This window comes from Atractosteus spatula, chromosome 13 (genome assembly GCF_055471065.1).
Source record: "Atractosteus spatula isolate fAtrSpa1 chromosome 13, fAtrSpa1.hap1, whole genome shotgun sequence".
In the NCBI taxonomy this organism is placed as follows: domain Eukaryota; kingdom Metazoa; phylum Chordata; class Actinopteri; order Semionotiformes; family Lepisosteidae; genus Atractosteus; species Atractosteus spatula.
In genome coordinates, this window is record NC_142718.1 from 895,000 (window position 1) to 908,404 (window position 13,405).

General features: G+C 56.3%; 3 protein-coding genes across 3 annotated transcripts; all 3 read right to left on the minus strand.

Annotated features, from left to right (window-relative positions):
* Positions 1-67: 67 nt before the first annotated feature.
* On the minus strand, positions 68-2,746 carry ndufa6 (NADH:ubiquinone oxidoreductase subunit A6). Its single transcript, XM_088930964.1, has 3 exons — positions 2,584-2,746; positions 1,600-1,715; positions 68-328 (listed from the first exon to the last, which is right to left on the minus strand). Exons 1-3 carry the CDS (start codon positions 2,720-2,722, stop codon positions 197-199), a joined length of 387 nt encoding a protein of 128 aa, XP_088787090.1. The 5' UTR covers positions 2,723-2,746; the 3' UTR covers positions 68-196.
* A 280-nt stretch (positions 2,747-3,026) lies between these two features.
* LOC148821511 (GTPase IMAP family member 4-like) lies at positions 3,027-6,803 on the minus strand. The gene is made up of 2 exons (XM_088930907.1): positions 6,530-6,803; positions 3,027-6,051 (listed from the first exon to the last, which is right to left on the minus strand). Exons 1-2 carry the CDS (start codon positions 6,534-6,536, stop codon positions 5,039-5,041), a joined length of 1,020 nt encoding a protein of 339 aa, XP_088787033.1. The 5' UTR covers positions 6,537-6,803; the 3' UTR covers positions 3,027-5,038.
* Positions 6,804-6,928: 125 nt separating this feature from the next.
* Positions 6,929-11,245, minus strand: LOC148821512 (GTPase IMAP family member 9-like). The gene is made up of 2 exons (XM_088930948.1): positions 11,010-11,245; positions 6,929-8,558 (listed from the first exon to the last, which is right to left on the minus strand). Exons 1-2 carry the CDS (start codon positions 11,014-11,016, stop codon positions 7,939-7,941), a joined length of 627 nt encoding a protein of 208 aa, XP_088787074.1. The 5' UTR covers positions 11,017-11,245; the 3' UTR covers positions 6,929-7,938.
* Positions 11,246-13,405: the final 2,160 nt, after the last annotated feature.

Genomic DNA, 13,405 nt, shown 5'->3' on the forward strand with positions numbered 1-13,405 from the left:
GGTGTCAGTGTGGGGCTCTGGGTGACTCTATTCACACACCAGGAACAAACTCAGGCTACTCCTGATCTTATTCTCGAACTCGTCATGTTTTATTGAAGGTTCCACACCCAGACAGGCTGCTGTGAACAGCACCAGGCCGGTGGAGGGGGAGGGCGAGAGAGTGCGGGGGTATTTACAGCCGGCGTGCAGGGGGCACTCAGGGGTCGTGACCCGAGTAGAATTTGGAAAGGAAGTCGGTGGGCCTTGGTGTCTCCGTCTCGTGGAAGAAGCGCATGATGTGTGTCCTCTGCTTCCACACCTTGATGGTCTCCTGCAGCTCCATCTTCCCCTGCGACACACAGACAGTGGGTCACCCAGAGAGAGAGACACACACACAGACAGACGGGGTCACCCAGAGAGAGAGAGAGAGAGAGAGAGAGAGAGAGAGAGAGAGAGAGAGAGAGAGAGAGAGAGAGAGAGAGAGACAGAGACAGAGACAGAGACAGAGACAGAGACATACGGGGCTCACCGAGAGATGGGTTAACAGAGATGCTTGCCTAACACAGGCTGTAGGCTCTCAAGACTTAGTGATCAAGCACCCAGGATAACAGGCTGCTCCAGAGATACTGCAGTCCGGTCAGACTACAGATCACCGGGTCCTGGCCTGAGCTGGGTGAAGGTCAGCACTGATTCACTCCACTAGGAGGAGGTCAGAAGTAGGGATGTGGGATTTGACAATATTTTCCTGGGTTTTTCTTAGTCACTAGGCTATTCCAATTATGGAATCAGAAAACAGGGAAACAACACTTATCCTCTTTCTCTAGGTGAACCTGCGTCTCAGGATTCACAGTTTCTCCCTACTGATTAAAATATTGAATGCCGATCAATCAATACAGGGCCTGGCAGCTGCTCTCCAGCACTCATCACGCCAATAGATACCCTGCCCTGCCAAGCACCCAAGCTCCTTGTACCCCAGTGTAAAGAGACACTCTGGCCAGCTGGAAATGTCTGCAACACACAGACAGGAAGCCTAGGGCTAGGCAACCTAATCCCAACCAGACTGCCACCACACAGACAGGCAGGCAGACCAGTCAGAGCAGACTGGTGCTGCACCACACAGACAGGCAGACCAGTCAGAGCAGACTGAAAGTCACACACAGGACACAGTCAGCAGACGGCTACAGGGGTCAGAGGCTCGTGAAACACGGGTTATACCCCGGGACTCGGGAACAGAGCTGCTGCTGCCTGCAACGTGGTGCCAGTGCACCAGTAGGTGGCGCTATGCCTCTCTCTAAATTTTATAAAATGAGATCTCACTTGGACAGCAAAGACCAGGCGCTGGGAGCACAGCTCCAGATCCCTGGTTCCCCTCTCAGATTTTGGGGGACCCCTGTGTCATCTGGGTTCTGTTCAGACAAGTTCTTCTTCACAGGCGCAGAGATTTCAATTTTCTATTTTCGCTGCTTTTTGAAAGGTTTTTTTCAGCTCTTAGAAAAGGGGTTAGTACTTGGCGTCAGCCCTGGGCCCCGAGTGAAGTTTCAGAATTCCCCTCCTCCAGGGGGTCAGAGAGAAATCAGGGTTTTGTCCTCCGGGAAGGTCGGGGTGCAGAGCTGCCGTTACCTTGATGACCAGCATGTCGACGACTCGGGGGTCAGTGACGTGTCTGTTCCTGTCGAACATCTCCCTCACCTTCTCCCTGCCCTGCCTCACCGTGATATCCAGCTGGTACATTGTCACTGAGGGAGAGAGAGAGGGGTTCATACACACACTGACTGGACACTCCAGTACATGAACACTGCACTGAGAGAGAGAGGAGTTCATACACACACTGACTGGACACTCCAGTACATGAACACTGCACTGAGAGAGAGGGGTTAATACAGACACACTGACTGGACACTCCAGTACATGAACACTGCACTGAGAGAGAGAGGGGTTAATACAGACACACTGACTGGACACTCCAGTACATTAACACTGCACTGAGAGAGAGGGGGGTTAATATACACACACTGACTGGACACTCTAGTACATTAACACTGCACTGAGAGAGAGGGGTTAATACACACACACTGACTGGACACTCCAGTACATTAACACTGCACTGCGAGAGAGAGGGGTTAATACAGACACACTGACTGGACACTCCAGTACATTAACACTGCACTGAGAGAGAGAGGGGTTCATACAGACACACTGACTGGACACTCCAGTACATTAACACTGCACTGAGAGAGGGGGGGGGTTCATACAGACACACTGACTGGACACTCCAGTACATTAACACTGCACTGAGAGAGTCACGATACAGGTTAAAATTAGGCAGTGTCAACGCAGCGAGTGCGGGTGTAATTTCTGTCTACGGCAGGCAGAAAGGACATTTTTAGCCTCGTCATTGAGGTCTGCCAATGTGATAAAAAATCGTCGGGAATTAATAAATGAATGACTAATCAAGAGCTATTGTGAATTACACCAGTCGTCTGGGTCCTACTCCCCAGCAGTCTGAGATTATAACGGTATACAGCCGACACGACCTTGACTCTGTTGAATACTCTGACTGACAGCTATTCCGCCGGTTTTAACTCGCCTCCAAGCCTCTCTTACCTGTGTTGGGAATTTCTCGGTACCAGGCTCGGTACAGCTCCCGGACACGCCGCTTCGCCTCTTCCAAATCCCGACTGAAAATCGGCTTGACGACCCGGACAGCCCCGCTCGCCGTCCGACTCGCTGCCGAAGTCGCCATCTTCGCTCTGGGGTCAGGAAAGCGCGTGTTTCTCTTCCGGGGTCACACCGGCAGCCCCGCCCCCTAGCCGCTAGAGTTCTGGGTGCTTATTGGACGAAGGAGACCTTACTCGGAGACGATTGGTTTTGAGAAATGCCATTGAAATGAATTTAATTGGATTGACAAATTACATAGGTATTACCAAAACATTCGTTGCAAAATAGAATATTATTACGGAAAATTAGCCTTGTGCATGATATACTACAGTGCAGTTTGGCCTAGTAGAGTACATTACACTACAACAGAAACTCTCTACAGCCTCAAGGTGTGATTGACGTCTTTATTTGCACAAACAAGACTTACATTAAAATCCATTGTCCAGAAAACTCTCATATGAAACCTGAAAGGCATAGTTTCATATACATAATCTCCCAGGATCAGGCTAGTAGAGAGGTGGTTAGTCCTATTGCCTTTCAGCTCCTGTGGGAGATTCTGGGCTTGGGGGTCTGTCTGTGGGGAGTTTGCATGTTCCACCAAAAGCTCATGTATAGTTTCTCCCCTCAGCTTCCAAAAGTAGGATCATTAAAAGGCTGGGAGGCTACAAGGAAACAGAGTCCTGCAAGGTGGGGCCAAAGACCACAGGCTGCCTGGCTCTCTGATGATCCGGAAGAGCTGAGAGCCACTGTGTCAGAGGCAAGGATTTAAAGGGTCTAACCCTTATCCCAACCCTGCTGTCTAAAAGATCTAAAAAGTCATTCAGCCATTTTGTGAACATGACTATTCACAGTCCCTCTGTCTCTCTTTGACATGGGAGCTAATTTATCCTGGACTCCAGCTCCAGAGATGAGGGATGAAATGGACGTGCAGAAAAGAAAAATAGGAAATTATAACCCCTGTAGGTCACTGCACTGAAATATATATCTACCAGGGAAATGAGAAATAGATAATCACACAGCAGTGAGGAGATGAAGTTTGGGGCAACAGAGTCAGAAGGATGAGCCTGTTCCCAGTCACCTGTCTCCAGTCATGCTCCTTCAGGAGACACTAGATGGCACCATACCACCGCAGAGCCCAGTTCCAGGCCCTGCCCGTCCCGCACAGCCTGCCCAGCCTGGTCACTGAGACCCACTCCCGCGAAATCGCTCCTGGAGACACCGAATACAGACGCCACAGCAGGAATTCCTTCTGCTCAGCTGTAGCCTGCCTGTCCAGGCAGCAGTGTGGAGTGTGGAGAAGGGAGTAGGGATTAAGGAGTAGTGGGTAGGGAGCAGAGATTAAGGAGCAGTGAGTAGAGATTAAGGAGTAGTGGTAGTGAGTAGGGATTAAGGAGTAGTGAGTAGAGATTAAGGAGTAGGGAGTAGAGATTAGGGAGTAGTGGTAGTGAGTAGGGATTAAGGAGGTTGTGAGTCGAGACTCTGGACTCACGACTAGAGAGCTGTGGGCTCCAGATCTGGCTGGGATGATGCTGTGGTTCGATGATGCTGTGGTACCCCTGACACAGGGGCTTTAATCCTGATACCCTCCAGTTTCAGGGTTATTACAGACAATATTTGGTTAGAGAAAGGCTTACACCTAATTTTTTAATTCTGCATTAAAAGAAAAGGCAGATTTTTATTGTGATTTGAAATAAAGGACAGAGTGTAACATCAGTGTTTCAGAACGACCACACGTGAACTTCTCAGTCAGTTCAGGACCTGCGCTCTGTTAGCAGGGACAGACTCAGCACGTCTGCAGGCAGGGAGGGTGACATTGTTTATCCTGCTTGGTGGGTTAGAAGTGGAAAGTATAATAATAGGGATAATTTTGCATTGTTTTCTTATCATTAACATTTCCATCAATATATGCCATTTGGCCTCATTTACATGACAGATATGTTTGCCCAAACTTTGCACAGAATGAGCTGCAGAACAGACAGGCACATTATTAAGGCCTCAGACTTACAAATGCCGATTCTACACCAGAGGGTGCTTGTGAGCCGAGGATCCCTACTAGTTGTGTTACTGCTCCTCCACACCAGAGGGCGCTGGTGATCTGAGGATCCCTACTAGTGGTATTACCACTCCTTCGCACCAGAGGGCGCTGGTGAGCTGAGGATCCCTACTAGTGGTATTACCACTCCTTCGCACCAGAGGGCGCTGGTGAGCTGAGGATCCCCCCCCCCGCCTCACTGATGCTCACCCTGTGCCTCCCAGCTGCAGGGCAGGGACTCGAGCCCCCTGTGACCTGCATGAGAGCAGGCAGCTCCGCAGGGAGGTCTCTGACTGAGGAAGCGCCCCCGTACGGGGGCTGCGGGTTCGCCTGCCGGTACAGAGCGGTCCGTGCGTGCGAGCGCCGCGCTCAGTCCTTCTTCCTGTCGTTGAAGAAGTCCTTCACGTCCGTGATGCGCTTCTTCAGGTCGGAGGCCGTCTGGAGCACGGCGCTGGCGGCCCTCCTGGCGGCGTCCTTGGGCCCGTCCGCCTTCAGCGCCGCGCGCACGCCCTGCACGCCGCCGACCACGCCGCCCGCCGCCACGGCCAGCGCCGGCGCCGCGCCCGAGGCCAGCAGGGCGGGCAGCAGGGAGGTGAGCGCCGCGCCGGCCGCCGCGCCCAGCAGCGCGCCCAGGCACACGCCCACCGCCAGCCCCACCGCCGCGTTCAGCAGCGCCTCGGCCACGAGCCGCGCGGCCTCCTCGCGGACCTCCCCGGCGGCCCGGCCCGGCGCGGCCCGGCTGCTCTCCGCCGCCACGCGCTCCACCGCCTCCCCCGCCCGCCGGAACATCTCGTTGGTGTAGCAGCCGCCCCCGTTCTCGTCCACCATCCGGTCCAGCTTGTCCAGCAGCGCGGCCACCTGCCCGCGCTCGTCCGGCCGCTCGTTGTCGAAGGCGTGGCTCCGGCCGCCGCAGCGCCGCACCAGCTCCGCCATGTCCGCGTCCCTCCCGTAGAAGTCCTGGACGGGGCCGTCCAGCTCGTCCCCCCGGGTGAACAGCACCAGCGTGTACCGCAGCGCCTCGTCCCCGAACCAGGACAGCACCTGCCTCAGGGCCGCCCGCTCCTCGTCGTCGTGGGCGTCCGCCTTCAGCACCAGCAGGAAGGCGTGGGGCCCCCGCGGGCACAGGGTGACGCACCGCATGACCTCCCTCTTGAGGTCATCCTCGGGGATCTGCGTGTGGAAGAAGCCGGGCGTGTCGATGACGGTGACCCGCCGGCCGCAGGTCACCGCCGTGTCCACCTGGCACTCCCGCGTCACCGAGCTGGAGCTCACGTCGCTCCGGAATGCCGGCCGGCCCAGGAGGGTGTTCCCCGAGCTGCTCCGGCCCCCGCCGGTCAGCCCCAGCAGCACGATGCGCATCTCCGGCTCGGAGCCCGCGGAGCCTGCCGGGAGAGGAGGGTGGCGTCAGCTCCGGCCACACCGCGGGGGAGGGGCCGGGAGTCATGGTAACCACCTCGCGGGGAGGGGAGAGCTGTGTGTGTGAGCACCTGCGACCTCGGGCACCTGCGACCTCGGACTGCTGGAGCAGAGATCCCTCTGCACTCCAGCCCTGAGATGAGACGGACTTCCAGGGCCAGCGTCAGGCCAGATGGAGGATCGCCAGCGGAGGAGCAGGATGCAGCAGAGTGAATTTCCTGTGCAGCCGAGCCAGTGGAGATGGTGGATGGGGCAGATGGGCTCTGCTTTGGGAGGGGCAGTGATCAGAGGCTCCTGACGCTCGTCCTGACGGTGCAGAAAGCCCAGCAGACACACCCTCCCCTTTCATAAATAATCCTACTCCTCAGCTTGCACAACATGGCCGCTGCTGCCAGAGCGATGGATTAGTTTACCTCTGAGGCCGGTTCAAGAGAATCCACTCACCTGCCATCGTCTCCCTGGGTCTGGAGTCTTCCTGTCTGCGAGAGTCCTGTTCCTGCAGGAGAGCAGCGCCGAGTCTCTCAGCGTCCTTGTGTCTGAGTGTCTGAGTGTGCGCAGCAGTGACTCCAGATGCGTGTGTGAGCACAGAGAGGAGAGAGGCCACTGTGTGTGTGTGTCAGAGCAGGGCTGAGAGGGAGTGTACTGTGTGTGTCAGTGCAGAGAGAGAGCGCACTGTTTGTCAGGAGAGAACGCTGTGTTTCCGGACTGAGCAGAGAGAGTTTACTGCGTGTCAGCCCTGAGCTGAAAGAGCTTGTTTTAGACAGCCCAGGCTTCCTGGAACTTCCTGCATTCTTCTTCATCTGCATAAAACCCTCCCACCACCCAGAAACGACTGAAACCCCCTTGGAGGTACAAATCCAGTTGGACTGGAAATTAGATTCTTTTATTATTGTTCCCAAAAATATTTACACTCTGGAAAGCATTTTTATGTTTTATCAAAAGATAATTATACAAACAGGAAAGGGGGAGTATGTAGTTCCTGCTGTCAGTCCCCTCACAAGTATACGCTCTCTGTCCCGTCACACAGATCTGCTGTCTGTCCCGTCACACAGATCTGTTGTCACTCCTGTCACACAGATCTGCTCTCTGTCCTGTCACACAGATCTGCTGTCTTGTCCCACACACGGGTCTGTTGTCTGTCCTGTCACACAGGTCTACTGCCTGTCCTGTCACACAGATCTGCTGTCTGTCCTGTCACACAGATCTGCTGTCTTGTCCCTCACACAGAACTGTTGTCACTCCTGTCATACAGATCTGCTCTCTGTCCTGTCACACAGATCTGCTGTCTTGTCCCTCACACAGGTCTGTTGTATGTCCTGTCACACAGGTCTGCAGCCTGTCCTGTCACACAGGTCTGCAGCCTGTCCTGTCACACAGATCTGCTGCCTGTCCTGTCACACAGATCTGCTGTCTTGTCCCTCACACAGGTCTGTTGTCTGTCCTGTCACATAGATCTGCTCTCTGTCCTGTCACACAGATCTGCTGTCTTGTCCCTCACACAGATCTGCTGTCTTGTCCCTCACACAGGTCTGTTGTCTGTCCTGTCACACAGAACTGCTGCCTTGTCCCTCACACAGGTCTGCTGCCTGTCCTGTCACACATATCTGCTGTCTGTCCAGTCACACAGATCTGTTGTCTTGTCCCTCACACAGGTCTGCTGCCTGTCCTGTCACATTGATCTGCTGTCTTGTCCCTCACACAGGTCTGTTGTCTGTCCTGTCACACAGATCTGCTGTCTGTCCTGTCACACAGATCTGCTGTCTTGTCCCTCACACAGATCTGCTGTCTTGTCCTGTCACACAGGTCTGTTGTCTGTCCTGTCACACAGACCCGCTGCCTGTCCCCTTGCAGGTCTACAGGATGTCGCAGTCGTGTTTCTGGCTGCCCTTGCCGGCGGCTGGCGTGAAGTACTCGGGCCTCCCCTCCGCCCTGTTGGCCTGCACCATTGCCTCGATCTTCTCCAGCAGCTGGGCGGCCTGGGCGGGGCCCTGCTCGCCCCTGTTCTCGAGGACGTGCAGCCTGCCCCCGCAGCGGTCCACCAGCGCCTGCAGCTGCTCGTTCTCGCCCACGAAGGCCTCGGCGCTCTTGCCCTTCAGGTCCTTCCCGCGGGTCAGCAGCACGACGGCGTAGTGCGCAGCCTCGCCGCCGAACAGCCGCAGCAGCCGGTCCGCGTCCCGCCGCCGGTTCTCCGTGAAGGGCTCCACCTTCAGCACCAGCAGGAAGGCGTGGGGCCCCGGGGGGCAGAGGGACAGCGCCCCCGCGATCTTCCCTTCCGTGGCCTCGGAGAGCCCCGGCGTGTCGACCACGACGACCGGCCTCCCGCCGGGCTCCCCCGCCCTCCGCTCGCACGCCGTGGTCACGGCGCCGGGGGAGCGCTCCGCCCGGAACGCCTGCTCTCCCAGGATGGCGTTCCCGCTGCTGCTCTTCCCAGTGCCCATTTTCCCCAGCAGCACGATCCGCAGCTCTCCATGCCCTGCGGACGAGAGGCGCGGCGTCATTCCCGCGCTGCCCTGTGCCACCCTGTCAAACCCCTCCCAGGATTTTGCCCCGTTTTTAGAAAACAAACTTTCAAAAGTGTGGGAATTCGCTCCCTGTGCTGGGTGAGACCTGCCGGACGTTACCATAGCCAGGAAGTCACCCAGTGGGCTTATGGGTTTATGGGAGTTGTAGTTGTAGTGGGTTTATGGGAGTTGTAGTTCTTGACATCTCCTATTAACCCACTAGGTGACTTCCTGGCTGCCCAGCAACTGTGTTAGCTATCCTATCCAGCTTCTGTTCCTGCCTCTCTGCGACTGATTTAACCCACGTGCCCTGGCAGGAGGAGTAAACTTGTAGCTACAGCCAGCTCTGAAGAAGAATTAGAACAGGGTTACGTTCTCACTTGGCGCCGACAGTCTATCACTGCCCCTCAGTCTTGTACTAGATGGGTCTGTGTCACTGGCACTGACTCGTGCTCCATCCGAGTCACAGGATCAGGTGCCCCCAGCTCTAGAAGTAGGGGTGTGCACCCTACAGCCGGGGACCCAGTGGGTTTCACTTGGTATTTACAGGACAGGGCTGGCTCAGGCTGACAGCGCCATGCCAGTCCAGTTCAGTCCGGTGCAGGTCTTCGACGCAGCCGGCTGCTGAGTTACAGGACCGGATTCAGGGAGCGCCCCGCTCCGACACGCCCCTGCGAAACAGGAGCGCTGGCTCACTGCAGCAGCAAGGCTCTGCCTGGCGGGCCGGCTGGCGGCGCCGATCCTGTTCACACAGGTGCGGATCTGCCCTGGGTTTGATCCCTGTGGGAGAGGTGCCCCCCTGACTCTACCCCCCCCCCTCCCCTCCCCACCTTCACAGCTCCGGATGGGGTAGACCACGTGGCCACACATTGTGTTTACACATCGCGTGTGCTGAGACAGGAATATCGGGGACCCCTTCCCACAGTGCTGTTTGAAGAGGCGGGTCTCCAGAGGGCAGTGAGGGTGTGGCTTGGAGCACAAGCCCCGCCCACCAGCCCTCTGGCGCTGGCTGTCTCATTCTGACAACACAGGAGCTGAAGGCGTCATCACTGGGAAACTCCTGCTCCCTGCGCAGGGGGTTGGGAACGTTCGTCAGAAAACGTCCTCAGCCACTGCCCACCCACTGACGCCCTCTCCCACAGAGCAGCTGCACCTGTCTCGTGAGCTCCAGGTGTTTCTTGCCCAGACCAGCTCAATCTGTGGGCAAGAGCCAGAGTCAGGGCTCTGTGTCACTCCAGACTGACACGGCTCTAAGTCCTGTGGTCTATCTGGGCAATGTACTGTGCACACCTCCTCCCCTCACACTGTGACCCTGCGTAGCTCTCATCTCTCTCAGTGTCTCCTCCCTGTGCTGCCCTGCCCTGTGTCTCACAGCTCTGCTGGCAGATGAGCAGTGATCTGAGGATCCCAGCTGCTGTCTCCCACACGCCCAGCAGTCTGTGATTCAGAGGACTCAGCGCAGGGCTGAGTTCAGTGTCACAGACTCCCAGGCTAGAGACACAGGGATATTCCCAGAGGGAATTTATGGATTCTGCAGCCTGTCGCTGGAGAGAAATGGCCTCTTCAGATTGTTCTCTGGTTGCTAGTGACGATGAACTCCTCCCCCTCCTGCTGTCCTGCAGGGGGAGGGGCTGTATGACTGCTGGCACAGAAACATGCTCCCGGCTCCTGTTTTCCATAAGGAGCTTCCCAATGGGAATGGGAGGCGAGGAATGGTGAAGACCAGCTCCTCCCCCTCTCCTACAGGAGCTGCACGAGGCTGAAGAGAACGGTGGCCACCCTCTGAACTGCAGGCTCTCCGTCTCCAGCGGAAAGCAGGCTGGACTCTCACCACACCCTTTCCGGTTTCTCCATCGCTACAGCCCTGGAGACTCCAGGACAGCAGGGAGAATCTGAGTCCTGCTCAGCAGCACACGGAGCCCGACCAGAACCGGGTCAGCACGCGGCTCTGAACAGGCTGTGCCGCGTGTCAGCGGGCCTGACAGAGCAGCTCTTTGTTCTCAATCCGCGCAGGAAAGAGGAAGCAGAGAGACGCACAGGCAGGAGGAAACAGCCCTCAGATCGCACTGCTGCCTCTCCAGGTGCTGCTGCAGCTCGTTCTGCCCCAGTCTGCCCCAGTCTGCCCCAGTCTGCCCCCTGGCTCTGCCCCCCCACCAGGCAGAGCAGCCTGGAGGACCATGAAGAAGAGTCCCTGTGCCCTGAACGTCTCACACCCTCTCTGCCCTGAACACAGACACTCTCCACACTGCCTGAATGAACAAGCCACACCAGAGCACTGGACACAGCTGTGTGCATCCAGACCCACCACTACAGCCAATCTCTCAGCCTGGGCAGGACAGGGGCTCAGACTGCAGCCCCACTAAAGTCTACACCGTCTACAGGCTGGCTCGGAGCTCCTCAGACTCAAGCAGAAGACCACTGACCTGCCATAGTGCCTGCGGTGCTCCTGAGCCGGGGAGAGGTGCTGTCCGTGTGGCGCAGGAGACGGGCGCTCAGTGCGTCTCGGTGCGCTCAGCCAGAGAGCAGGCAGGCAGAGCAGGTCCTGAGCGCAGGATTGCGGTCTCCGAGAGATTTCGGTTCTAGCCCTTGTTTATCAGAAAGGGAGGCAGGTCCACAGGAGTCCGCCCTCTGACGTAGCTCTGTCCTCCCTCCCCCTGGACTAGTCTGCAGGCAAATGAGCTCCTGGATTGTGTAGACAGAGGTTGGTGAGCAGCGAGAAGAGATGACGTGGCAGACGTCACGGGGAGGGACTGTCAGGCTGGTCTTCCTCTTTCTGTGCCAGGCTCACAGCTCCGCACACTGGCCCACACTGCCTCTCTGCCTCGCCTGCCAGTCTCTCAGCTCTAATCAGGACCCTACACTGCCTCCATCCCTCTTTTACAGAGTCTCAGATCCAGCAGCTGGGCCTCTGTGCCTCACTCTCTCAAAATCCCAGGACTGTAACTGTAATGTCCCTCACTGCCTCTCTCCTTCCTAATATCTCAGCTCTACCCACAGTCCCACACTGCCTCTCTCTCTCAGCTCTACCCACTGTCCCACACTGCCTCCCTCTCTCTCAGCTCTACCCACTGTCCCACACTGCCTCCCTCTCTCTCTCAGCTCTACCCACTGTCCCACACTGCCTCCCTCTCTCTCAGCTCTACCCACTGTCCCACACTGCCTCCCTCTCTCTCTCAGCTCTACCCACTGTCCCACACTGCCTCCCTCTCTCTCTCAGCTCTACCCACTCTCCCACACTGCCTCCCTCTCTCTCAGCTCTACCCACTGTCCCACACTGCCTCTCTCTCTCTCAGCTCTACCCACTGTCCCACACTGCCTCCCTCTCTCTCTCAGCTCTACCCACTGTCCCACACTGCCTCCCTCTCTCTCTCAGCTCTACCCACTGTCCCACACTGCCTCCCTCTCTCTCAGCTCTACCCACTGTCCCACACTGCCTCTCTCTCTCAGCTCTACCCACTGTCCCACAATGCCTCTCTCTCAGCTCTACCCACTGTCCCACACTGCCTCTCTCTCTTCAGTGTCACCTGGGCCAATAGTTGAATTTCACCTCCCATTAAATTCCCTGAATTCAGAATCCCTAGTTTCTCAAGGGGAAGGAATTTAGGATTTGAAAGGGAGAAAGCTGATAGAGTTCCTACAGGAGAGAGTCTGTTCACTGAGAGTCTGTTCAGCAGACATGAGCCTTTCTGTCTCACAGCCAGCTGAAGATAAACTGTCCATCACATGACCTTCACACGACGCACAGTCCTGACACAGTGTGGGGACTCTTGTTCACTGTGTGAGGAGGCTCTCTCAGACAGCAGTACTGCTCAGCTGTGCTTCTGAGCCTCAGTGTGGAACAGTTCACACACAGGTCTCTGATCACAGCTTGACTACCACCATTCTCTTCACAATACATCTGACTTCAACCTGCACTCAAGGTGTCCACAAGAACACACACTGTGTAACTACAATAGTACAGGAGTGTAGGGGAGGTGATCAGTACACTGTAGATCTCCAGGTGTCAGTGTGAACAGGAGTGTGGAGGAGGTGATCAGTACTGTAGATCTCCAGGTGTCAGTGTGAGCAGGAGTGTGGAGGAGGTGATCAGTACTGTAGATCTCCAGGTGTCAGTGTGAACAGGAGTGTGGAGGAGGTGATCAGTACTGTAGATCTCCAGGTGTCAGTGTGAACAGGAGTGTGGAGGAGGTGATCAGTACTGTAGATCTCCAGGTGTCAGTGTGAGCAGGAGTGTGGAGGAGGTGATCAGTACTGTAGATCTCCAGGTGTCAGTGTGAGCAGGAGTGTGGAGGAGGTGATCAGTACTGTAGATCTCCAGGTGTCAGTGTGAACAGGAGTGTGGAGGAGGTGATCAGTACTGTAGATCTCCAGGAGTCAGTGTGAGCAGGAGTGTGGAGGAGGTGATCAGTAGACTGTAGATCCAGGTGTCAGTGTGAACACAGTGCTTGAGGTAAGCCTGTCTCTATCACCCCTGTATCTCCAGCTGTCAGCAGGTCTCTGCATGTTAACTCTCTCTTCCTGTATCTCCACTGTTCCGGAGCTGCGTGCTGTGTTGTGGAAGACTCCCTGCTGGCACAGACATGCCCGCTGTGTGCTGAGGATGGCAGCCCAGGCCTCAGTGCCAGCTGGGAGGCCTGCTCTCAGTCCCATGATGCACCTGTGTGGGGAGTGCAGACTGCAGCACTGAGAGAAGAGGAGAGAGCAGTGTGCTCCTCCCTCTGGCATCACAGACCTGCCCTTCGCTCTGCTGTCTTCTCAGCATGAGAGTCAGGACTGGCTGCAGGACCCTACACCTGCTTTCAGCAGATCCAGATATTCC